A 26,478-nucleotide genomic window follows, 5' to 3' on the forward strand; every position below is an offset into this window, starting at 1 on the left:
CAACACCCTCCTCCTACCTATCCCAGCCTCCTCCTTGCCCACATCAGACTGCTTCTTCCCTCGTGTGTGTTTTCTACTTCATAAGAATGCCTTTTGACCGAAAGCTGAAATGTATACTGGCCTTTTTGTTGTGACTGTCTGCGACTCAACATTTCCACTATATGGTGAGTAGCGATCTGTCCTTTTCCTAATACCGTCATTAGTAAGTAAAAAAAAAAAAAAAAAAAAAAATAAAATAAAATAAAATAAAAAAAATAAAAAAAAGGATTTACTAGATACCTTGAAGGATTTTTCAAAAACTGATGTCTGCTGATAATATAAGAATGGCCTATGGACACTGATACTAGACACAGTGGAACAAGCTTACAAATAAAAATGACCCACAGGTGCCAGAAGCAGAAATCAAGGGTCACACATACAATGAAACTCCATAATCGAAATTCTGAAGTAGCTATATTACAATCTGAGGTGGCATATCACATAAATACAATAACAAGAAAAATAATTTCTGCCCTTTTTGCACCAGAAATTTTTGTCCACATGTTATTTGCAAAACGGGAATGCTATTGTCAGATAGTTTTGCTTGATACTGTCTCATTGCATAATCTTCTGGGACACCACAACTAATGTTATAAATATTCTAGCTCCTACTTGCCTATACATTTAGTCACTAGTAAGAGTGAATTTAGGATGAACTTTGAAATTCACAATCATAATACCAGGGGTAAAAATAATTTCCTTATAGACTGTATCCTTGGCAAAGGTTCAGAATTCAGTTCTATATTCTGGTGCAGAAGTCTAAGCAGGATGTAAATTGGAAATTCCTAGACAAAGTACAGAAATGTATCTTACTAACCTCTATAAATTATCAGAATATTTAGCAAAGAAGGGTAAATTTTTGCATATTATACACATAATCTTCAAAGAGCTGTTTACCATCTTAATTTGTTGGTTTCCAAACAAAAACATGAAAATCTCCACTAATAAAATTAAAGTTATGGCATTCAAGGGAATATCCTCCATCTGGTTTAAAATTGTAATAAATAATGTAATACTGGAACAGATACTTATCTCAGCTGTGACAAAGGATGAAATTTTGACAACGAAATTGAAAACAAGATCCTATAGTTCAACACACTCTGTGGGACAGTTAGAGAAAGCCACGGATAAAGTTTTACAAAGTCATGCCAGTACCTACTATGCTCTATCTGAAACCTGGGTTACCAGGACAAAAGAATATGAGCAGGATCGAAGCTGCAGAAATAAGATTTCTCTGTAGTAGTGTTAAAGTGTGCACTAGAGAAGACTGGTCCAGAAGTGAACCATTAGGAATGAATTACAAGTTGATTCATTGTACAAGAAAGTAAACCTAGATAGAAAACAAATGGTGGGAACTACTAGATAGAATGCCTGTAATAGCAGAGTTTGACTCCCAATGTCGACTAAGCCCATTTGTTTTTCACAGCCCGCACCAATATTCCATGAACCACACATTCTCTCATCAGTTCCCAGCTCTGGTGGATATTATGTCCAGCAAGATCTTAATAAGTTGAGTGGCAGACCCCAAGCCTTGTTTAATTTGAAATCTTCAACTCAGTTTATTAGGATTTCCAACATTTTTATTTCGGTAGACTCCTTAATAACACTCTCCAAGAAACTTCCATTTGGATGATGATACTGTGGTCCACCATTCCATTTATTAAAGGGACATTGTACCTTCCTAGGGGGGCAATATATTTAAAAAAAAGATTTTGTTCATAAACATTCCTTGGATTGTATTTTACTAGAGAAATATGTTTTCTAAGGGCATTTCAGCCATTTATTTTAAGGGTAGCACATGTTGCCATGCCCCCTTTTGCCTTCTGTCAACTTCTTGAACTCCAGAAACCTAATTTTCTGATTTGTGAAAATATTTCATGCTCACAATTGGCTGCCCTATTTATGCACTACATTCACTTGTTCTTTGTCCTTCCAGAACCCAAATGAATCATTTAACAGTACCATATGGTCTTGAATTCCTAAAACAGTATTTGTAGGTAAAGGTACACTGAATTTGGGTGTTTATGATGCAGTTCTTTCATTTAATGATGGCAATGTGGGGACAGTTAGGCTGTTTCAAAAGTTAGGCATACAACCTGGGGAAAATACGGTGATGGCATGTTCTGAATTGGATGCTCTGTGTGAAGAAAGCAGATTATGAAATGACTATGGTAGCTACGAAGGCAAGAATGCACTCATGGAATGCTAAGAGAGCTATGGAGGATGAAGAAAATGCAGATGACCCAGGATATGGTACAGGGATGTTCTAAGGTCAGTAACAAACGATGTTCATCTTTAAAGCTGGATTCTTGAGATTTTATTTTTTTAGTGATTAACCATGAACCATGGACCTTGCCGTTGGTGGGGAGGCTTGCATGCCTCAGTGGTACAGATGGCCGTACCGTAGGTGCAACCACAACGGAGGGGTATCTGTTGAGAGGCCAGACAAACATGTGGTTCCTGAAGAGGGGCAGCAGCCTTTTCAGTAGTTGCAGGGGCAACAGTCTTGATGATTGACTGATCTGGCCTTGTAACATTAACCAAAACGGCCTTGCTGTGCTGGTACTGCGAACGGCTGAAAGCAAGGGGAAACTACAGCCATAATTTTTCCCCGAGGACATGCAGCTTTACTGTATGATTAAATGATGATGGCGTCCTCTTGGGTAAAATATTCCGGAGGTTAAATAGTCCCCCATTCGGATCTCCGGGCGGGGACTACTCAGGAGGATGTCCTTATCAGGAGAAAGAAAACTGGCGTTCTATGGATCAGAGCGTGGAATGTCAGATCTCTTAATCGGGCAGGTAGGTTAGAAAATTTAAAAAGGAAAATGGATAGGTTAAAGTTAGATATAGTAGGAATTAGTGAAGTTCGGTGGCAGGAGGAACAAGACTTTTCGTCAGGTGATTACAGGGTTATAAATACAAAATCAAATAGGGGTAATGCAGGAGTAGGTTTAATAATGAATAAAAAAATAGGAGTGCGGGTTAGCTACTACAAACAGCATAGTGAACGCATTATTGTGGCCAAGATAGACACAAAGCCCATGCCTACTACAGTAGTACAAGTTTATATGCCAACTAGCTCTGCAGATGATGAAGAAATAGATGAAATGTATGACAAGATAAAAGAAATTATTCAGGTAGTGAAGGGAGACGAAAATTTAATAGTCATAGGTGACTGGAATTCGTCAGTAGGAAAAGGGAGAGAAGGAAACATAGTAGGTGAATATGGATTGGGGGGAAGAAATGGAAGAGGAAGCCGCCTTGTAGAATTTTGCACATAGCATAACTTAATCATAGCTAACACTTGGTTCAAGAATCATAAAAGAAGGTTGTATTCCTGGAAGAATCCTGGAGATACTAAAAGGTATCAGATAGATTATATAATGGTAAGACAGAGATTTAGGAACCAGGTTTTAAATTGTAAGACATTTCCAGGGGCAGGTGTGGATTCTGACCACAATCTATTGGTTATGAACTGCAGATTGAAACTGAAGAAACTGCAAAAAGGTGGGAATCTAAGGAGATGGGACCTGGATAAACTGAAAGAACCAGAGGTTGTAGAGAGTTTCAGGGAGAGCATAAGGGAACAATTGACAGGAATGGGGGAAAGAAATACAGTAGAAGAAGAATGGGTAGCTATGAGAGATGAAGTAGTGAAGGCAGCAGACGATCAAGTAGGTAAAAAGGCGAGGGCTAATAGAAATCCTTGGGTAACAGAAGAAATATTGAATTTACTTGATGAAAGGAGAAAATATAAAAATGCAGTAAATGAAGCAGGCAAAAAGGAATACAAACGTCTCAAAAATGAGATCGACAGGAAAAGCAAAATGGCTAAGCAGGGATGGCTAGAGGACTAATGTAAGGCTGTAGAGGCTTATCTCACTCGGGGTAAGATTGATACTGCCTACAGGAAAATTAAAGAGACCTTTGGAGAGAAGAGAACCACTTGTATGAATATCAAGAGCTCAGATGGCAAACCAGTTCTAAGCAAAGAAGGGAAGGCAGAAAGGTGGAAGGAGTATATAGAGGGTTTATACGAGGGCGATGTACTTCAGGACAATATTATGGAAATGGAAGAGGATGTAGATGAAGACGAAATGGGAGATAAGATACTGCGTGAAGAGTTTGACAGAGCACTGAAAGACCTGAGTCGAAACAAGGCCCCAGGAGTAGACAACATTCCATTAGAACTACTGATAGCCTTGGGAGAGCCAGTCCTGACAAAACTCTACCATCTGGTGAGCAAGATGTATGAGACAGGCGAAATACCCTCAGACTTCAAGAAGAATATAATAATTCCAATCCCAAAGAAAGCAGGTATTGACAGATGTGAAAATTACCGAACTATCAGTTTAATAAGTCACAGCTGCAAAATACTAACGCGAATTCTTTACAGACGAATGGAAAAACTGGTAGAAGCGGACCTCGGGGAAGATCAGTTTGGATTCCGTAGAAATATTGGAACTCGTGAGGCAATACTAACCTTACGACTTATCTTAGAAGAAACATTAAGAAAAGGCAAACCTATGTTTCTAGCATTTGTAGACTTAGAGAAAGCTTTTAACAGTGTTAACTGGAATACTCTCTTTCAAATTCTGAAGGTGGCAGGTATAAAATACAGGGAGCAAAAGGCTATTTACAATTTGTACAGAAATCAGATGGCAGTTATAAGAGTCAAGGGGTATGAAAGGAAAGCAGTGGTTGGGAAAGGAGTGAGACAGGGTTGTAGCCTCTCCCCGTTGTTATTCAATCTGTATATTGAGCAAGCAGTAAAGGAAACAATAGAAAAATTTGGAGTAGGTATTAAAATTCATGGAGAAGAAGTAAAAACTTTGAGGTTCGCCAATGACATTGTAATTCTCTCAGAGACAGCAAAGGACTTGGAAGGGCAGTTGAACGGAATGGACAGTGTCTTGAAAGGAGGATATAAGATGAACATCAACAAAAGCAAAACGAGGATAATGGAATGTAGTCAAATTAAATCGAGTGATGCTGAGGGAATTAGATTAGGAAATGAGACACTTAAAGTAGTAAAGGAGTTTTGCTATTTAGGGAGTAAAATAACTGATGATGGTTGAAGTAGAGAGGATATAAAATGTAGACTGGCAATGGCAAGGAAATCGTTTCTGAAGCAGAGAAATTTGTTAACATCAAGTATAGATTTAAGTGTCAGGAAGTCGTTTCTGAAAGTATTTGTATGGAGTGTAGCCATGTATGGAAGTGAAACATGGACGATAACTAGTTTGGACAAGAAGAGAATAGAAGCTTTCAAAATGTGGTGCTACAGAAGAATGCTGAAGATAAGGTGGGTAGATCACGTAACTAATGAGGAGGTATTGAATAGGATTGGGGAGAAGAGAAGTTTGTGGCACAACTTGACTAGAAGAAGGGATCGATTGGTAGTACATGTCCTGAGGCATAAAGGGATCACAAATTTAGCATTGGAGGGCAGCGTGGAGGGTACAAATCGTAGAGGGAGACCATGAGATGAATACACTAAGCAGATTCAGAAGGATGTAGGTTGCAGTGGGTACTGGGAGATGAAGGAGCTTGCACAGGATAGATTAGCATGGAGAGCTGCATCAAACCAGTCTCACGACTGAAGACCACAACAACAACAACAACAACAACAACAACAGTGATTAGGTACATTTTTTCAGGAACTTACCATGATAAAACAGTGAAACCTACACAACTTACAGAAACTGAGTTGAACATCAATGATGCATTTTTAAAAGAAGTTCAGTTTAGTATTGTAGAAATTATGAATTAATAAAGCTTAAATATGTTGAAAAAAATTTACAACTTGCAAAAAATTCTCTATAAAATAAATTATGCAGGCAACTTATCTACAAAAATAGGTCAATGGAGAGAGACTCTTCCTGCACCAGCCATTAAAATTATATAACATTATCATGAACCAGTCACAAGATAAATGTACCTAAAATTGACAAAATTAACATTGTAGGTATAAATGGTACAGTCTCCCCTTAAGATCTATCTGGGTATCACATTCCCCAGAGCTGATAAATGCTGAGAGAATGTGTGTTTCATGTAATGTCTGTGCAGGCTAAGAAGATAAAGGGAAAAACAAGCAAAGGGCATAGTGGGTGCCTGGCATCAAACTCAGCTATAAACAGCAGTGTGAGACCAACAATAGTCCACAGTCAGCTTGGAGTCCAGGCAGCAAGTACACAAAACATGATAAGTCGGGCCAGCTGAAAAAAATGACTGGCACTGTCATCAAAATATTGTACATAAAGAGCAAACGACAACTCAACTGAACACCCAGAAGCACAAAATTACTCAGTCACGCTAAGAAAACTCAAAGATTACAAGAGAATTTCTGAACAACAGGTTCAGCACTGAATAACATCACTCATGCAACATAAAAGTGCTTGAGACTAATTATTCTGTGATACTGCCTATTTTGTTCCCAAAATATTTAGCCAAGGAAACATGCTGCATCTGATTTTATATAAAAACAAAGATGATGTGACTTACCAAACAAAAGTGTTGGCAGGTCGATAGACACACAAACATACACACAAAATTCAAGCTTTCGCAACCAACGGTTGCTTCGTCAGGAAAGAGGGAAGGAGAGGGAAAGACGAAAGGATGTGGATTTTAAGGGAGAGGGTAAGGAGTCATTCCAATCCCGAGAGCGGAAAGACTTACCTTAGGGGAAAAAAAGGACAGGTATACACTCGCGCACACACACACATATCCATCCACACATACACAGACACAAGAAGACATTTATAAAGGCAAAGAGTTTGGGCAGAGATGTCAGTCGAGGTGGAAGTACAGAGGCAAAGATGTTGTAGAAAGACAGGTGAGGTATGAGCGGCGGCAAATTGAAATTAGAAATTAGCGGAGATTGAGGCCTGGTGGATAACGAGAAGAGAGGATATGCTGAAGGGCAAATTCCCATCTCCGGAGTTCTGACAGGTTGGTGTTAGTGGGAAGTATCCAGATAACCTGGACAGTGTAACACTGTGCCAAGATGTGCTGGCCGTGCACCAAGGCATGTTTAGCCACAGGTTGATCCTCATTACCAACAAACACCGTCTGCCTGTGTCCATTCATGCGAATGGGCAGTTTGTTGCTGGTCATTCCCACATAGAAAGCTTCGCAGTGTAGGTAGGTCAGTTGGTAAATCACGTGGGTGCTTTCACACGTGGCTCTGCCTTTGATCGTGTAAACCTTCCGGGTTACAGGACTGGAGTAGGTGGTGGTGGTGGGAGGGTGCATGGGACAGGGTTACAAGGGTAGGAGCCAGAGGGTAGGGAAGGTGGTTTGGGGACTTCATAGGGATGAACTAAGAGGTTACGAAGTTTAGGTGGACGGCGGAAAGACACTCTTGGTGGAGTGGGGAGGATTTCATGAAGGATGGATCTCATTTCAGGGCAGGATTTGAGGAAGTCGTATCCCTGCTGGAGAGCCACATTCAGAGTCTGATCCAGTCCCGGAAAGTATCCTGTCACAAGTGGGGCACTTTTGGGGTTCTTCTGTGGGAGGTTCTGGGTTTGAAGAGATGAGGAAGTGGCTCTGGTTATTTGCTTCTGTACCAGGTCGGGAGGGTAGTTGCGGGATGCGAAAGCTGTTTTCAGGTTGTTGGTGTAATGGTTCAGGGATTCCGGACTGGAGCAGATTCATTTGCCACGAAGACCTAGGCTGTAGGGAAGGGCCCGTTTGATGTGGAATGGGTGGCAGCTGTCATAATTGAGGTACTGTTGCTTGTTGGTGGGTTTGATGTGGACGGACATGTGAAGCTGGCCATTGGACAGGTGGAGGTCAACGTCAAGGAAAGTGGCATGGGATTTGGTGTAGGACCAGGTGAAACTGATGGAACCAAAGGAGTTGAGGTTGGAGAGGAAATTCTGGAGTTCTTCTTCACTGTGAGTCCAGATCATGAAAACGTCGTCAATAATTCTGTACCAAACTTTGGGTTGGCGGGCCTGGGTAACCAAGAAGGCTTACTCTAAGTGATCCATGAATAGGTTGGCGTACGAGGGGGCATCCTGGTACCCATGGCTGTTCCCTTTAATTGTTGGTATGTCTGGCCTTCGAAAGTGAAGAAGTTGTGGGTCAGGATGAAGCTGGCTAAGGTAATGAGGAAAGAGGTTTTAGGTAGGGTGGCAGGTGATCGGCGTGAAAGGAAGTGCTCCATAGCAGCGAGGCCCTGGATGTGCGGAATATTTGTGTATAAGGAAGTGGCATCAGTTGTTACAAGGATGGTTTCGGGGGGTAACAGACTGGTTAAGGATTCCAGGCATTCGAGAAAGTGGTTGGTGTCTTTGATGAAGGATGGGAAACTGCATGTAATGGGTTGAAGGTGTTGATCTACGTAGGCAGAGATACGTTCCGTGGGGGCTTGGTAACCAGCTACAATGGGACGGCCGGGATGATTGGGTTTGTGAATTTTAGGAAGAAGGTAGAAGGTAGGGGTGCGGGGTGTTGGTGGGGTCAGGAGGTTGATGGAGTCAGGTGAAAGGTTTTGTAGGGGGCCTAAGGTTCTGAGGATTCCTTGAAGCTCCGCCTGGACATCAGGAATGGGATTACCTTGGCAAACTTTGTAAGTAGTGTTGTCTGAAAGCTGACGCAGTCCCTCAGCCACATACTCCCGACCATCAAGTACCACTGTCGTGGAACCCTTGTCCGCCAGAAGAATGACGACGGAACGGTCAGCCTTCAGATCACGGATAGCTTGGGCTTCAGCAGTGGTGATGTTGGGAGTAGGATTAAGGTTTTTTATGAAGGATTGAGAGGCAAGGCTGGAAGTCAGAAATTCCTGGAAGGTTTGGAGGGAGTGATTTTGAGGAAGAGGAGGTGGGTCCCGCTGTGACGGAGGACGGAACTGTTCCAGGCAGGGTTCAATTTGGATAGTGTCTTGGGGAGTTGGATCATTAGGAGAAGGATTAGGATCATTTTTCTTCGTGGCAAAGTGATATTTCCAGCAGAGAGTACGAGTGTAGGAGGTGGTGGTGGTGGTGGTGGTGGTGGTGGTGGTGGTGGTGGTTGTTGGGATGTTTAAGGGGGACTAACGAGAGTAGGACAGTAAATCTTTGACGAGGGCTGTTTGGTTGAATCTGGGAGTGGGGCTGAAGGTGAGGCCTTTGGATAGGACAGAGGTTTCGGATTGGGAGAGAGGTTTGGAGGAAAGGTTAACTACTGAACTAGGGTGTTGTGGTTCCAGATTGTGTTGATTTGGAATTTTGAGGTTTTGGAGGGAGTGGAGCTGGAAGTGGGAGATTGAGTAGATGGGAGAGACTGGGTTTGTGTGCAATGAGAGGAGGTTGAGGTTTGCTGGAAAGGTTGTGAAGGGTGAGTGAGTTGCCTTTCTGGAGGTGGGAAACCAGGAGATTGGATAGTTTTTTAAGGTGGAGGGTGGCATGCGGTTCTAATTTGCAGTTGGCCTGTAGGAGGATGCTCTGAACAGCCGGTGTGGATGTGGGAGAGGAAAGATTGAGGACTTTTATTAAGGATAGGAGTTGACGGGTGTGTTCATTGGCTGAGTTGATGTGTAGGTGAAGGATTAGGTGGGTGAGAGCAATGGATCGTTCAGTTTGGAACTGGTATAGGGACTGATGGAAAGAAGGGTTGCAGCCAGAGATGCACACACAAGCAGACATATTTGGTCTTTAAATATGTCTGCTTGTGTCTGTATACGTGTGGATGGATATATATGTGTGTGTGTGTGTGTGTGTGTGTGTGTGTGTGTGTGTGTGTGTGTGTGTGTGTGCGCGCGCGCGCGCGAGCGAGTGTATACCCGTCCTCTTTTCCCCCTAAGGTAAGTCTTTCCACTCCCGGGATTGGAATGACTCCTTACCCTCTCCCTTAAAACCCACATCCTTTCATCTTTCCCTCTCCTTCCCTCTTTCCTGATGAGGCAACAGTTTGTTGCGAAAGCTTGAATTTTGTGTGTATGTTTGTGTTTGTTTTTGTGTCTATCGACCTGCCAGCACGAGAGAGAGAAACATTCCACATGGGAAAAATATATTAAAAACAAAGATTCCATGACTTACCAAACGGGAAAGCGCTGGTAGATAGACACAATAAAAAAACACACACACACACACACACACACACACACACACACACACACAAGATTTCAAGCTTTCGCAACCAACGGTTGCTTCGTTAGGAAAGAGGGAAGGACGAAAGGATGTGGGTTTTAAGGGAGAGGGTAAGGAGTCATTCTAATCCCGGGAGCGGAAAGACTTACCTTAGGTGGAAAAAAGGACAGGTATACACTCACGCACACACACACACATATCCCTCTTTCCTGACGAAGCAACTGTTGGTTGCGAAAGCTTGAAATTTTGTGTGTGTGTTTGTATGTTTTTTTTTATTGTGCCTATCTACCAGCGCTTTCCCGTTTGGTAAGTCATGGAATCTTTGTTTTTAATATATTTTTCCCATGTGGAATGTTTCTTTACATTTTATATATATACAGTTACAGTACTGCCCAAATGTTATGTTGCCTTACCATCCATAATGTAAACTGCACAATCTGAATGTGTGGTTTCAATAATGTAATCATGCAATGCAATGCTAAAAATCTTCTTACAAGGAAAACTTCTCATTACACACTGATATTGGTTGGACTGCTTGTTCCTCCAACCTCACGTCCTAATTTTTCTTCTGTTGGTGCAATTTAAAGATCAGATTTACACACTTTGGCCCATACACGATGTACAGCCTCAAGACTGTTATTCATGAAAAGACAGCAGCTATTCTGCGAGATGTGACAGCTCAGGGAATGAGAGCCTTCAGAAGTCATTTGAAAATGTGCATTGGCAAAAATGGACATCATTTAGTACTTATGATTTTCAAAAATGTTCATTAAAAACTGTTTAAGAACTATTTCCTATTTTAGGATAAATTACTCTCCATTTTATTGGCCTCTGAAACATTTAGGTTTTAGAGGGTGGTGGGTCCTGTACATTTTACAGACATGGCTTGCCACGATTTATTCTGCTAGTTAGTGTAGAACGGTACTTCTTGTTCTTCATAATGGGATTTACATAAAACAATATGTGAATGGATGACTGAATAAATGCAGATGAAATGCTGATTTACAGGGTTACAATTATTGAATGATATTGGGGGGGGGGGGGGGGGGGGGGGTGGAAGAACATACTTTAGTCACAAACCATGGCGAACACACTTTACTCAACATGTAAATGCCACTACAGATATTCAGATTTAGATTATGACACATCCAATATGCCTGCCATCATTGGCGATGATGGGGCGCAGATGAATAGTGAAATTCTGCATGACCCACTGAAGCAACAGTACATCGATGCTATAGATGACATCCTGAATGGCTGTTTTCAGCTCAGCAAATGGTTTTGGGGTTATTGCTATACACCTTGTCTTTAATATAGCCCCAAAAAAAGGAGTCACATGTGTTCCGATTCGGAGAATATGGCGGCCAATCGAGGGCCCATGCCAATGGCCTCTGGGTACCCCAGAGCCAGAATGTGGTCCCAGAAATGCTCCTCCAGGACATCAAATACTCTCCTGCTTTGATGGGGTTGAGCTCCATCTTACATGAATCACATCTTGTTGAAATGGTGGTCACTTTGGATAATGGGGATGAAATCATCTTCCAAAACCCTCACATACCATTCGGTAGTCACCGTGCCATCGACGAATATCACACCAATTATTCTGTGACTGGCCATTGCACACCACATAGTCACCCGTTGAGGGTGAAGAGACTTTTGGATTGCAAAATACAGATTCTCAGTATGCCAAATGCGCCAATTTTGCTTACTGACGAACCCATCCAAGTAAAAGTGGGCTTTGTTGCTAAACCAAACTATACTAATTCCCATCATGCCCCATGGCCAGAAGTGCAGTTTGAACATGCTAATTAAATTGTTTATAAGTTACGATGATTTTATTTCCTACACTTCATTTCAGTAATTGTCACCCTATGTGTTCACTGTTTCACGTAATTCTCTTCATTATATCTTGCAATCATTTCTCAGAACTCTAGCAACGAAAATCATTTACAGAACATTTTTTCAATCATGAATATCCAATTATACTTTCTGAAATAAAAAATTATGAGAAAAAGACTTCTATTTACCATATGGTTGTAAACAGGCACAAATACAAATGCCAGCTTTTGAGACCATAGGTTGTTTTCTTCAGCAATGTAGACCAGAGGGATGGAGGAAATGGGACTGTTCGTTGAATAAGTTGGAAGGTCACACACAACTCCAAAGCCAAACAATAAGGGGATCAACAATGAAGAACCAAAGAGGCAATTTGGAAGACAGCATATTCTATGGATGAACTTTATGATGCCGTTATGCAAGTGTTTCTCTTCTGCATCTCCAAACTTTCTCTGAAAAAAAAAAAAAGAGAGAGAGAGAGAGAGAGAGAGAGAGAGAGAGAGAGAGCAAGCATCCTATACCTCTTTCATTTGTGTGCCATTAACATGTCAACTGTCATGAGGCCACTGCCAGCCTCACATCTGATGCTGTGGCGACACCTGGTCTGACGATGAAACATCCATCACCATGGATATGACAGTCAATAATTCAAGAGGCTGTTGGTAGATTTAGCGATATAGAATTTGTGCTATACCACTGACGTCCATGCCACTTACATGATGTGTGGTAAAGTACAACACATAGTATGTTATACAATGAAGTTAATGATTTTTAATCATAATAGTTATTTAAAGAACAGCGACAAAGTGTGTGTTTCTTTTGTTATATGTATGTCATGGAGAATGGGCAAGTGTCGAAGGCTGTTCTCTGTGTGGCATGGGAATTTTACGTCAAGTACTCACCTGGTAGTTGGCCGTCGACAACAACTCCTGCAGCGATTATGATTGCGTAATGAAAACAATTACTGTTGTAAAATTGTGTTGAATGTTGTTAATGGCTTTAAAACAGTCTTTCTGGCCACAGCCAGGTTAACTTCTATTTTATTACGAGACAAAGTTTTTACTGCATTGACATATTGTATTCTCTGTCGATAAATTAACCCAGCTGAAGTCTTTGTGAAGATAAAAGTAATCACTGAGTTAATTATATATTCTGAAGTATACATTAAGTAGTTTATTTTCAAATGTATCCATGCACAAGCTCCAATCAACTGACAGCATACATTGAAAGAAGTATTTAATCTGTGAGAAGTAAGAAGGGAATCTCTGATTTTAAAATACTTCACCAATTTTGTATTTCCAAAATTGTATTTCACATTTTGTATTTCTGAAACAGTATTTCACATTTCAAAGTATGGAGTGAGCTAGTAATGAATTGTGGCTGAAAGATATTTTACTCTGATTAACTGAAAGTATCCATGAAATTGTTTAATTTCAGCTTAGCTGAGGCCAGAAAAACCAACCATTCACAGAGTAGCTGAATGCTAGATTAAACAGTATCACTGATTATCTGAGTAATGAACAGAATCAGCAACCACATTATGACGACTTCTGGAAATAGAGATTACACAAACAGAATTTTTTTCCTTTCCTGCCCTATTCAACTTCAAAAGAGGCAATACAGCAAATCAGTACAGAATTTACAATATAAATCCAAAGGAATTAAATATCTAAATCTACATCATTACTCTACTATTCATACTTAAGTGCCTGGAAGAGGGTTCATCGGACCATTTTCATACAACTACTCTACCATTCCACTCTCAAATGGCGCGTGGGAAAAAGGAACACCTAAATCTTTCCGTTCGAGTTCTGATTTCTCTTATTTTATTACAATGATCATTTCTCCCTATGTAGGTGGGTGTCAACAAAATATCTTTGCATTCGGAAGAGAAAGTTGTTGATTGAAATTTTGTAAATAGATCCCGCCGCAAAGAAAACCACCTTTGTTTCAGTGACTGCAACCCCAACTCACGTATCGTATCAGTGACACACTCACCCCTATTGCACGATAACACGAAAAGAGCTGCCCTTCTTTGCACTTATTCGATGTCCTCCATCAATCCTACCTGGTAAGGATCCCCTACCGTGCAGCAATATTCCAGCAGAATGGACAAGTGTAAGGTAGGCTGTCTCTTTAGTGGGTTTGTTGCACCTTCTAAGTGTTTTGCCAACAAATCGCAGTCGTTTTTTTGCCTTCCCCACAATATTATCTATGTGCCTTTCCAATTTAGGTTGCTCGTAATTGTTATTCTTAGGTATTTAGTCGAACTGACAGCCCTTAGATTTGTGAGATTTATTGTATACCCAAAATTTATCTGACTTCTTTTAGTGCCCATGTGGATAACCTCGCACTTTTCTTTGTTTAATGCCAATTGCCACTTTTTGCACCATACAGAAACTCCCTCTAGATCATTTTGTAACTGGAATTGATCGTCTGATGATTTTACTAGACGGTAAATTACAGCGTCATCTGCAAACAATCTAAGGGGGCTGCTCAGATTATCACGCAGATCATTTATATAAATCAGGAACAGCAGAGGGCCTACGTCACTACCTTGCGGAACGCCAGATATCACTTCTGTTCTACTCCATGATTTACTGTCTATCACTATGAACTGTGACCTCTCTGAGAGGAAATCACGAATCCAGTCACACAACTGAGACGATACTCCATATGCATGCAATTTGATTAATAGTCGCTTGGGAGGAATGGTATCAAAAGCCTTCTGGAAATCTAGGAATATGGAATCGATCCGAGATCCTTGTTGACAGCACTCATTACTTCATGGGAATAAAGAGCTAGCTGTGTTGCACTAGAACGTTATTTTCTGAATCCGTGTTGGTTATGTATCAATAAGTCATTTTCTTCAAGGTGATTCATAATGTTTGAGTACAGTATATGCTCCAAAATCAAATGTCACATTACATAGCAAAATTTTATATATTCTAGTCTAATTACTAAGACTTTTTTTCTTTTTTCCAAGCCCTTTATAGTGTGAACTGCTGTGTTCTTTGATTTAGACACTACAAAAGTTTGTGAAGAGCAGGTATGTAGCTTCCTTGTAGAACTATATAATGTATCTGTTTTTTTTTTTTGTCATGTCTATATCTTCAGCCTCAAGTGTCCCACATAATTTGTGATTGCAACTATAATATAATTTCTACTTTATCTGTGAGATATGTAGGAAGGTGAGTGTGTCTCCCACAGATTAAAAATAGAAATGCATTCCAATAGGATTACAATTCTAGTAGTATCTTTTGTTGAACATATGATTAACATCCATTTTCTTGTAGATAATAACAGTTTCAAATAGTTAAAGTTGCCTTTTCTTTCATTTTCATTGAGTTTCTCGAGACTAAACCTTTTGTATAACATAAACCGGTGCTGACAGTAATGTCCTTTTCTAACCCTTTGTATTCCAATGTTTGAATATGTAATGTCATCTAGCAAAAGAAATGTTTCTGTAAGTATTTTCAGATAGTGATGTCATTGTAATTCTTATAGACTCTCAGGAAAGTAACACTGTCCTGTTAAAACACCACAGTAAACCCACTCATGGCACAAGCCAAATGATGTAGATGACAGGTGATAAAACGTTATACACTTATGAGACATAATTGTTAGCCAGTACTTACCTTGAGGACAAGGGGAGACAGCAACGTGACTTTCCCTTACTTTGTAGCCTTCTCCAACCTATTCCTCTCCAATACCCAGTGAAGGAATTATTAGCTGTTAAAGCAAGGACAGTGTTGAATTTTTATACATGCCTAGCTTTGTTAAAGAACTTTAACGCCCAGATTTAAAAAAAAAAAATTACCAACATGTGATTTATTGTAACGAAAACATCCGAAGCACCATTCTGTACATAGTGTAAATAACTATAAAACATTCTTTCAGAAAGATTATATTTTATGTAGAATTTCTTTATTACAGGATGAGTCTTCTATCTCATCTTCAAGTGATTCTAAAACAATTTCAGTCTTACATCACATTCAGTCACACTTTCATACACAGACACAATCTTTTTTACAGCTTTCATATGTTATGTGTATGGCATGTTCACTGCCAAACTCATCTGATGCACATCTATAAAATTGGATGTAAATATATTTCATCACAGCATGGGAGAGTTCAGCAGCTTTTTTTTATTTAAGACTAAGGCACTCCTCACACATAAGGAATTCTTTTCCAGCTAAGAATTACAACAGGAAAGAAAACAGTTCTTTACACAGCATGAACTTCACATTTCTAGCAGCATTTATGGTTTATTTCACGTAACTTTAGAGTCCATAATGTGTCTATCTACAAAGGCTGAAGAATCAGATTATTCATTCTGTGCTCTACTGCACAGAACAGACTGGTGAGACAAGTCATCAAAAGATACTTCATGCTGTGTAAGAAACTCTTAAGTATATAGTGTATCACAAAATCATTCAGAACCAATAAGACTTCAAAAATCTTTCAGGCAAGACATTTGGTTCTTTTTTTTCTAATCTTTAAGAGAGCCATTATCAGCTGTTTACAGTCATCTTACATCTACAAGCTTTGTTTTGTTACAAGGCTCTGTATGTACACTGATTGTAGAATATAAGTCTGACTTTCTTTTAATCTTCAGGAAGGTTATTTTAAACTTCTTATGAACTTGTCCATATTCATACTTTGAGAAATATCACTTATGCTGAAAGCAAGCCAGCAACCATCTTTGACATTTGGTGGATTTGATTCTTACAGACTCCCTGTGTCATGTAGTTTCACTGCTAACACCGATTTGATGACCTGGTTGCTACAGAGATCTACAACATTAGTTTCCCAAATGCCAAGAGGTTACATGATAATTAAGTACACAGCTCCACACTGTATCGATGTATTTCTGACGACACAGTAGGAGAGTATTTTTGCCTTACCTAACTCCAGTGTTCATACTTCCTCCTATTATGAAAGTTACTTAACAACATATACACTCAATTCATTTTTGCCAAAGGTGGAGTTCAAGTTATATCTGCAACATTGTCGAACTCCATCTTTGTATCCAAATGTTTTACAGAAGTCATGAAAGACATAGTGCAATGTGATTTTCACATTCCTTTTCTTATTTGACCCCTGTAACTTTAGTCTACATTTTAAGCACCTTGGCATCACCATAAGATTTAACAGTCCTTTGGGCAGAATTATAAAGTGATTTTATAAATTTAAGCAAAGCCTATATATTACAGCATACTCTAGAAAACAAAAAAGCACAGGAATTCAAAAAGACTAGGGCATCCACTACCAGTTTACTTTTCCTGGTAGCAAATTAGTTAAAATAATGTTCATCCATGTTTAGCAGCACCCACATTTCACTCAGGTGTTGAAAGTGTTTCCCGTAGAGCAGCTAGCTGTTCTTCACCTAACTTTATTTTGTCAGCTATCTCCTTTGAATCCATGATCAATTTAGCTTTCATGTTGATGAAGTGATCATAGTCAGCATACTCTTCAGGATTAAAGTACTTGTTCAGTATGTTTGCTACACTAACACTTCTTCGATCGATGCTTTCCTTTAATTTCTTCGCTTCTTCGAGTTGTTCAATTAATTTATCCCTCTTGCTTTCTAGAATTTTCTGTAAAAAATATGTACCAGAAGATCAGTAATGCAACTGAACAGGCACCTTATTGAAAAATGAAAAAGGAGGTTTACAGAGGACACTGTAGGTGGCTGAAAGGGTGTAATGTAGTTGCCCGAGACAAAGAGAGGAAGAACACAAAGAAATAGTCAAAGTCCATATGGAACAGTAAAGGGCAACATTTATTTAAAAAAATAACCAGAGTGTAGAGACAAACTGATATTTCAGCTTAATAAGTAAAGATGCAGACAAAAAAGGGTGATGACTGAGGACACATCAAGAATGGAAACTAGATAACTGGATGGCCAGTGGGAAGGTAATTGTAATTTGCCCCATTAATTAATATCTATGGAAATGGGTAGTAGAGGAGGAAGCAGTAACACAGTGTAACAACAACAACAACAGTGATAGTGGTAGTAGTAGTAGTAAAAACAACAGTAATAATAATCTATAAACTACAAGTGGATGAACATGATAAAGAACATAAATTGATTATATTGTATATAAGGAAGAAAGAAAAAGACACAGTGTAATTCAGAATAGTGATAATGCAGGCAGGCTGTGCTGAAAATTACTTTCATCCACGATCTGAAAAAACTTTGCATGAAATGCAGAACACCTGGAGTTAAGGGTGAATAGTCTGATAACTGCTGAGCACTATGTCTACTAGTTGCCTTGTCTACTTTCAGAAAAACTAAACTATTTTAGAACAGCCAGAATTATGTAAATGTTACATAATTGCTGAAAACTGCCTGGTGTCTTAAACTGTATGTTTCTGTTAAAGAGCTGGATTATAAAAAGGAATAAAAACATGGTATGCATAGTAAATATTACTTTAAGTGAATGCATGCCCTCTTATCTACACATACTAAGAAACTGAAGGTGTTTAAATATCCTGCAAACAATGAGGATTTGGTGCCATCAGATTTTTACTTGTTAGAATAACTGGAAGGTCAAGCATTTCCAGACGATGATGCCATGGAGGTGGTGCATAGATGGTTATGAGTCACACCAAACATATTTTAAAAACACCTGCAAGCTTGTGGATCAGAAGTTTGTTTATATTGCTAAGCAAGAAGATTACACTACAAAATAAGGCAACAACCACTGCTGTTAGTAGTTTTATAAAAAGTTGTAGTTCCCATAGTTTAATGACTCAAACATTATTCTAGCTCATCTTATGGTTCTTTTTTGTGTGTGTCCTGTCTGTTTTTACAGTAGGGATTTTAATAATAATTTAAAAACTGAGCGAGGTGGTGCAGTACTTAGCACACTGGACTCACATTCAACTATCCGACACTTCCGCTAATCCGGCACCCATATGTGCGAGGAATGGCCAGTTTAGCAAGAGTCTAGTGTACTGTCAAAATGCAGGTTTTAATATATCAGCTGGATAATGATGTCGTAAGACGTGGGCTACAAGGATTTATGTAGGCTGGAAAATCGGGAGGAGGAAGGTTCAATCCCGCGTCCAGGCATCCTGATTTAGGGTTTCCGTGATTTCCCTAAGTCGCTCCAGGCAATTGCTGGGATTGTTCCTTTGAAAGGGCATGGCCGACTTCCTCCCCAAATCCGATGAGACCGATGACCTTGCTGTCTGGTCTCCTCTGTCAAACAACCCAACCCAATAATTTAAATACCAGTCCACCCTGTTTGCACTGATGTAACTGATTTGGTGTTGGATCATATTCTTTGACCATGGTTAACCTATTTGGCTTCAACACTTAATTGTTATCATTTCTTTTCCCTTTTACCCAAGTTAGCTTTCCCACAACATAATTCACACAGACTTTTTACTTTTCTCCAGCATTACAACACTTTGTCCCTCCTTAATGAAGAATTGACTCCTAGAAACTCATTGTCCTGTGTTTTCAAATTGTTATTATTAACTTCAATAATAATCACAGAATACAACCATTTTACTTTACATAATTTGTCTTTGGGATTTGTATTTGCACATTTTAATGAAATAATGTGATGAATGTGTTACGTCAAAAGAAAAAATTTCAATTGAGGAAATTACAGAATTATAGGGAGGCAGAATGGTCGGCCAATACAAACCTCCAGGAGTTGAAATTCCAAGTACTGCTGATAAACATTGCAGGTGGATCACTCTCAAACAAGGGTCTGATTGACCTGCCACTCCTTTTCGACTTCCCCCAATCTATCCCACATTCCTTTCCGAGGACTGGACTATAAGCTCCAAAGATGGATATAGTTTTTTTGTAATTTGTATGTGTGTATCAACAGTTCTATGATACTAGCCACCCATTCTAATTTAAACAGGGTGAAATACAACAGTTCTGCACTCCAAAAATTGTAAATTCTCATTGTAATATTTCTTTAATTCTATAGACACACTCAGTTGCTTCTAATGGTTTACACGTTTAGGTTATCTGTATTGCACTGTGAACTCACCCTGTCGGCATGGTTGTCGGGTAGACCCATAAGTGCATTTTCTGCACGGGCCAGGCGACCTGAGAGTGCGAGGAGGAGACTGGTGATCTTCCCAACTTCTTCTACATGCAATCTGTACTTGGCAGCCTCATGTGGCCGGGCCAGCCGGCTCACTTGTGCAGCCACACTTTCGCCAAGTTCATCATTCACTCGCGATTCTTCCCTTACCACCAAATGTTCACCTCTCAGGACCTCAAGTTTCCGATCTAGCCGAAGCATCAGCTCCTCCTGGTGGAAAGAATGAACTGTGTGGGTCATATATTCAGGACACATTTGTTTCAACAGACAAAGGAGGTGTTCCAAAATTGTTTCTGACATGTCATTAGAAGTTAGACTTTCCACACACCATTTCTTCTAATTAAAAAGTTAGTGACAAGGGAGGAATTAAGTCATTACTGAGAGTTGCATGTTCTCTGTGACGAAATCAGATATATGTATTTAATTTTTCCATGCTGAAATTAGATAAGCTGACATTTTAAATTAGACACCTCAAGGATGAGAGCTTCTCTCAGTAATTTAGAACGATATACAGTACAAGCATCATTATGTTAACTGTATGTTTTCTATCAAACAATTCTGCACTTAGTATTGTGCCTGTCCATATAGAAGTCTCGAACTCATACCTTCTTTTGATGGAGTTCCTTGTTGTCATTCAGGCCATTTAATTGGCTCATGTCCCGTCCATACTGTGTAAGGAACTTTGCCTTTGATTCGGATGTGGTGAAATATGCAGAGGTAGCTGGTAATGGGCTCACCGGATTGCTGTTGCTGTCCCTAAAAATATAAAGAGTTATTTTGTAGCTTTGGCAACATAGTGCAATGGGAAAAAAGCGATGAGAATTATCAAACAAGGTATCAAAATTCTAGTTCGTCAGTTCACAGAGTGAAGTAGTACTTCCCACTGTGTGAAAATATGGCAAGTTTATGAGCAAAGATAACGTGTGTGGTGGAGGTTTTCTACACATTTCTGACTGTAATACACTCAACTGGAAGGTAGACAGCTCATAACTTTGTAACTTGGATAGGAAAGGAATGTCGTTTATCACATGAGTGGTAAAAGCTTTTGAAGTGCAGTAAATGGAACATACTTATTTTATATGGTGAATCAGTAGAACATGAAGCATTATCCTTTTTATCCACTAAAATCTCAAAAAGAAAATAAAAATGCTTAACATATGCTATCACCTCAGAAAACCTAGAGTCTCAGCAGGAGACAAAACAAGGTGATCACTTGCAGCAGGAGATGAAAATATCATTTTTACACACATTGTGCAACAAAATGGAATTGTATATGTCTCTGGACAACAGGAAGAAAATACTGTCAATTGCAAAGGAAAAATATCAGAAAGTACAGTCTGAAGTACGAATCATATTGAATGACTTTTAAGTTTTATTATACTCTGCGTAAGTAGTGTCACAAAAATGACAGATGTAATTTAATTCAGAAAGGACAGAGAATACAGGAATAACTGAAGACTAAGCTACTAAACCCAGGGAAAAGATACTCATCAGAACTGCTCTAAAATTTCATTTTCAGAGAAAATAACACACAAAGGACAGAAAATGTTAAAATAAATGAAAAACAGAATAGCAATTGGCATTCTTGGGAACATTCCTACCAGAAATCAGAAAACTGGCACCGATTTTACAACAAGAAATTAACTTCAAATGAGCACTATTGGCGGGACAGGCTGCATATTCTGAGATGATACATGATATTTTAATTAATAAGAAGCAAAACAAAAAAATAAAGAAATGCGCTGAACTCTCGCTAATACGGCCCTCACTAGTCCAGGCCTCTCAGTAATTCAGCACACTTCCAGCTTCTAGTAGTTCAACTTGAAATGACACCTCCAATAATGAAATTTCATCTGCAACAATGTTGTTAGTTAATTACAATGTTCAACATTTCTGTACACTTTGAAATTGTGGCTTTCCTTACAGATCACTATCATGGCTTTTAAAGGGAAACATATTATGCTAGACCTAAAGCAGAAACTCTGAATAAGATATAAACTGAACTAAGGTTCTTCACAGAAAACCTTTGTTGCTGCCAACAGTGTTGGATGAGCTACTATTTATGACCAAACTTCAGTAGAAAAGGGGTAATCATATGCTTAAAGGAAAGTTATGATGAAACTGATGAAGTAGAGGACATAGGAGGAGAGAACATGAGGATATGTCAAACTGCTGGTGCTGAAGCTGGAGACGTTACAAACATTATGCCACAATCAGAAACATGGCAGGACCTATGAAATGCTTGTAAAGCCGTTGTGTGATAAAGCATGCTACCGTCGCTTATCATTGTGACAACCAAAACTCTGGGACATTTATCAGAGTGAATGTCGAGTTATACTAATATGCGTGTATACACTCAAGGACTAAGTTTTCTGTAAAAATGAATGTATCTTTTGATTTGATGTTTTTATACTAAGTTTTAGAAACTCTCAACGATGCGACACTTTCGCTAATCTGGCACCCATATGTGCGAGGAATGGCCAGTTTAGCAAGAGTCTAGTGTACTATCAACATGCAAGTTTAAATATATCAGCTGGATAATGATGTTGTAAGACATGGGCTACAAGGGTTTGTGCAGGCTGGAAAATCATTGCTGTATTAGAAAATTATGACTAGTTAGTGTATTTCACAAGTAAAGCATATTTCAGTATACAAAGATCTTTAAGTGCAATATGCTAGAGTTCGGTTAGATGTAATAAATCTGATAAATTGAGACAGATGCCTATCTGTTATGAATATGAGTAAATTTGATGCTGGCAACTTTTGTCTGGGGAAATTTTAATTGAAAAATTCTTAAAGCATTAACAAAAGTATAACATTCCAATGCTTAATGGACAGGATTAATTAACAATGCACTCATTTTAGTTGTACAAAAGTGGTATGATAGAGAAAAACACCCTAGAATTTAGTATATCTTCTACAATCTGTCTTGGCCTATTCTATTACACAGAAAATTACTTTCTTTTGTGATGTTACAGATTGCTATACCATAGTAGGGCAATGCTATAATAGTATCATTGACAGTTTTAGGGTTCAAGCTATACTCTGCCTCTTCCTGTCACACAAGATGTAAGAATTATGAATTTGTATACAACACTTTTTCTTTCCAGTTTGGAGCATATGCATGATGGAAGCACTCCAAGTATTGGGAAGGCATTTAAGTAATGCTTGATACTTAAAACAAGATATGTGGTCAACATTTATAACAATAAACTTAGATAAATTGTTTTTAGTAAATGTGATCAATACATAATTATATCATTAAAAAAGAAAATAGCTCCTTTGTCATACAATCAAATGTATCAAACATTCCCTTCGGAAACAAAGAAAAAAAAAAGTCAATTGCTGAAGTGAATAGACTTTGCCAGAATTCATATACAGAATGTTCATTATGGTACATCTATACAGTGACAATAATTAATATTTAACAGCTATGCAAAATATCTAAAACCAGTTTATTTAATATCCTGAAGTAAAAGTTTTTCATAGTGGTAGCTATTGTTGGTATTTGTTTCTTGAAATTTTCCTGGTGGATCAAATATTCCATAATTTTTCAGGAGTACATCTGGGATATTATTACTTCATAAGCCCTGTGGATTTGCTAACTCTTGCACTTGCTTTGTTTTACTCATAGAGGCGTAATGTTCTATCTATGACTGACACTCTTATTACCAACAGTATTATCTTTGATGTATGCATGTTTACTCCATGGTGTAAAGTGCATTAAAAATCTTGCAAGAGACTCTCCTTGAGTATGGCTGAAAAGTTGTTAGCCAAAATATCAGTACATGAATTAGTAATACGCTGGATGCACTCCCAAAAATGATGGAATGTTGCTATTTGTTTGCCTAATTACAATTTTACCACTGTTAGTCCCATAATGTTAAAGACAATGCAATCAAGTTTTGTAATTTTTACTGACCTGCTGTTTGCTTCAGACTGCTGATTTGTGCTTGGTGATGGTGGAGGGGATGCATTGCTAGCACAACTGCTTGCGCCAGTGGTACTGCTACAGCTGCTGTTGCTTTGGGAAGAATGAGATCTCAGAGGTCCTCTTGGCCGTAATGTGACATCAATACGGAAAAGATCACTGACATAATCAGTAGGCTTTTTATGATCAGGGTCTGGAACTATAACAAAATTTCTTAAATTATGTGTGGCCTTTAGAAAAATGAATGAATGAATCGAATATGTGACATCATAATGTACTTATTTCATAACAACAAATGATCTGTTAGCAGTCTTCCATAGTGATGGGGTACTACCTATTTTAAAGAACGGTTCCAGTTAAGGAAATAAAAGTGAGCATCTTCTTTCTGTCAGGAATTCACATTTTACTTAAGGTTATTACAACAGAGTTAGTATATTAAAACTATGGTTGGTTCATAGTAATGAATTCGAAACCAGCCTGGAATTGTCTTGTAAGTAACTGTACACTGCTGGAACAGTTATGTAAAGCAGTTTTCTGAATTGCATGTTGTAGGTAAAGTTCTGAAACAATAACTCATATAGAGAAGTGAGCATAATTGGCTAAAAACTGGGTAAGTTAAGGCATCAGAGAGATTTAGCATTTGGCAGCAATGATCGCCAGTAGTATGTCCCCTTCTTCCTGGCATTATCCTATGTCCATTGTAGAGAGCGAATGTACTAAAACATTGCCACTGATGGATGTAGCACTTGTTTCTGCACACAGATATCCATTCTGGTATGAAAGTCTAAGAAATAAGTATACCATTTGTCTGTGAATAATGTAAACTATGCCTCACAATAAAAATACAGACAAATGAAAAAAAAAAGTTTTGAGACAAGGGATCAGCCTAGCATTCACCTAAATAGGTGCAGGACACTGCATAATAATCATTCCTTGCCTGACCCTGTACCAGACCAATATTTATTAATATGGAGTAGGTTCACCATATCTTATAGGCTCAAAAGCCTGTAATAAATAATTCAGCTATAGAACATGACTTAATAATGATAAAATACAGATATTATACAGTAAAAATGTAAGTATCACAACCAAACAGATGATCGAACCTGAGACATTATTACGTACAACATATGTGCCATTTCACAGACAGCTGTTCTTCCTATAAATAAGGAGAATAAAAGTTCTTTAAATTGTGTCATTCTGCAGGAATAAAAGTGACAAATTTCAAATAAAGGCAGTTTACAAGTGCATTTTTTCCCTACATTACAAAGATGAAGAAAAAAAGAAAACTGATTTAATAGCTTTTACTTTAATCACCTTTCCTCAATATTTACATATCAGCTGGTGTTAAGGAATGATTACAGCTGCAACACGGAATGAGACAGAAATTTGTGAATGATCAAGATAGGATCATTCAGAGGTACTGAAGTTAAACAGCCTGCAACGCTTCTCACTGCAGTTGACTTAAAGAACCGTGTAATGCAGAATGAATATTAATGAGTAGAAGCTGCACTAAATTAATTTTTCACCATTAGTGTCTGGAGGTAAAACAGCTTTCACTTCCATGAGTGCTGGAACTACAATTTGCATCCTTTGTTGTTAATTCCAATTGAATTTCAAACAGTGGGGCACAATTACAGTTTTCATGTACGAAAAAAAATTTCATTCTAGATTTAAACCTACGAATTCCAAGGTGAACAATATTCTGAACAGTTTTGAGCTTCATGGCTACATTACTAGCCCTAACATTAAAACACACTATGGAAACAGAGGATAAGGGCTTACCAAGAATGCCCTGCAACTTGTCAGTTGGTGGCAATTTGCTGGCGAGATCAAGTGAGAGCTCCTCACAGTCTATCTCCTCCTGCAGCTTCCTTCGTGCGGGTGGCCACCCCTGCTGTGGTGCCTGTTGTTGCTGTGGCTCCTGCTGCTGCTGCTGCTGCTGCTGCTGCTGCTGCTCTGGTGAGGTTTCCAGATGTGACTGCGACTGTGTCCGGACTGGGGACGGAGGTTCGTCCAGCTCAGTTTGCGAGGCAGCATCGCTGGTGGCTGCATTGACACGCAAGACGACCTCTGAACGCTGCACCAGCTGCAGCTGCTCAGTAACCACAGGCCCCACACTCTGCTGGCTGTGCTGGCTCTCTGTCTCACCACGCGTACTCTCAGTGGCACTGTCTTCCCAACGGGCCTCTGACCCTTGTTCACTCCGCTCTATTTCCTCTCCTAGCCTGTACGACTGCTCACTGTCTATATGTGACTTACAGTCCTCTTCGTCCTCTGCCCTGAGCTCCCTACTACCGTACACGTTCTTTAACTCTAAACTGTCAGGGGGTGGTCCCGTGTCCAGAAGTGTGCCATCATCAGTCACTGTCGGAGGAACGGAACTGGACACCGAAGATGACTTGCCGTGGTTAAGAGGTGATGGCAAGGCTGCTTCTTGTCTGTCTTCTCTCTGTTCATTCTCCTCTACTGCTGCTCGTTCCGGCACAGCAAGTCGTTCGCATTCTGCAGT

The 26,478-nt window shown here is 39.2% G+C and overlaps 2 protein-coding genes across 2 annotated transcripts in view; one reads left to right on the plus strand and one right to left on the minus strand.

Annotated features, from left to right (window-relative positions):
• LOC124612895 (tetratricopeptide repeat protein 30A) overlaps positions 1-23,172 on the plus strand; it is a 161,263-nt gene extending 138,091 nt beyond the window's left edge. Inside the window, exon 15 of the transcript XR_006979580.1 lies at positions 23,146-23,172. The gene's annotated coding sequence lies outside the window, so the exon portion shown is untranslated. The remainder of the gene's footprint in view (positions 1-23,145) is intronic.
• The window catches only part of LOC124613745, a 220,269-nt gene continuing 209,561 nt past the window's right edge, over positions 15,771-26,478 (minus strand). The window contains exons 11-15 of the mRNA XM_047142462.1: positions 25,752-26,471; positions 23,958-24,165; positions 20,641-20,791; positions 19,979-20,245; positions 15,771-17,557 (exon numbers count right to left, since the gene is read on the minus strand). Of these exons, the coding sequence (XP_046998418.1) occupies positions 17,297-17,557; positions 19,979-20,245; positions 20,641-20,791; positions 23,958-24,165; positions 25,752-26,471 (1,607 nt within the window). The 3' untranslated portion in view covers positions 15,771-17,296. The remainder of the gene's footprint in view (positions 17,558-19,978; positions 20,246-20,640; positions 20,792-23,957; positions 24,166-25,751; positions 26,472-26,478) is intronic.

The sequence above is a fragment of the Schistocerca americana genome, chromosome 4 (assembly GCF_021461395.2).
Source record: "Schistocerca americana isolate TAMUIC-IGC-003095 chromosome 4, iqSchAmer2.1, whole genome shotgun sequence".
NCBI classification, from domain to species: Eukaryota; Metazoa; Arthropoda; class Insecta; order Orthoptera; family Acrididae; genus Schistocerca; species Schistocerca americana.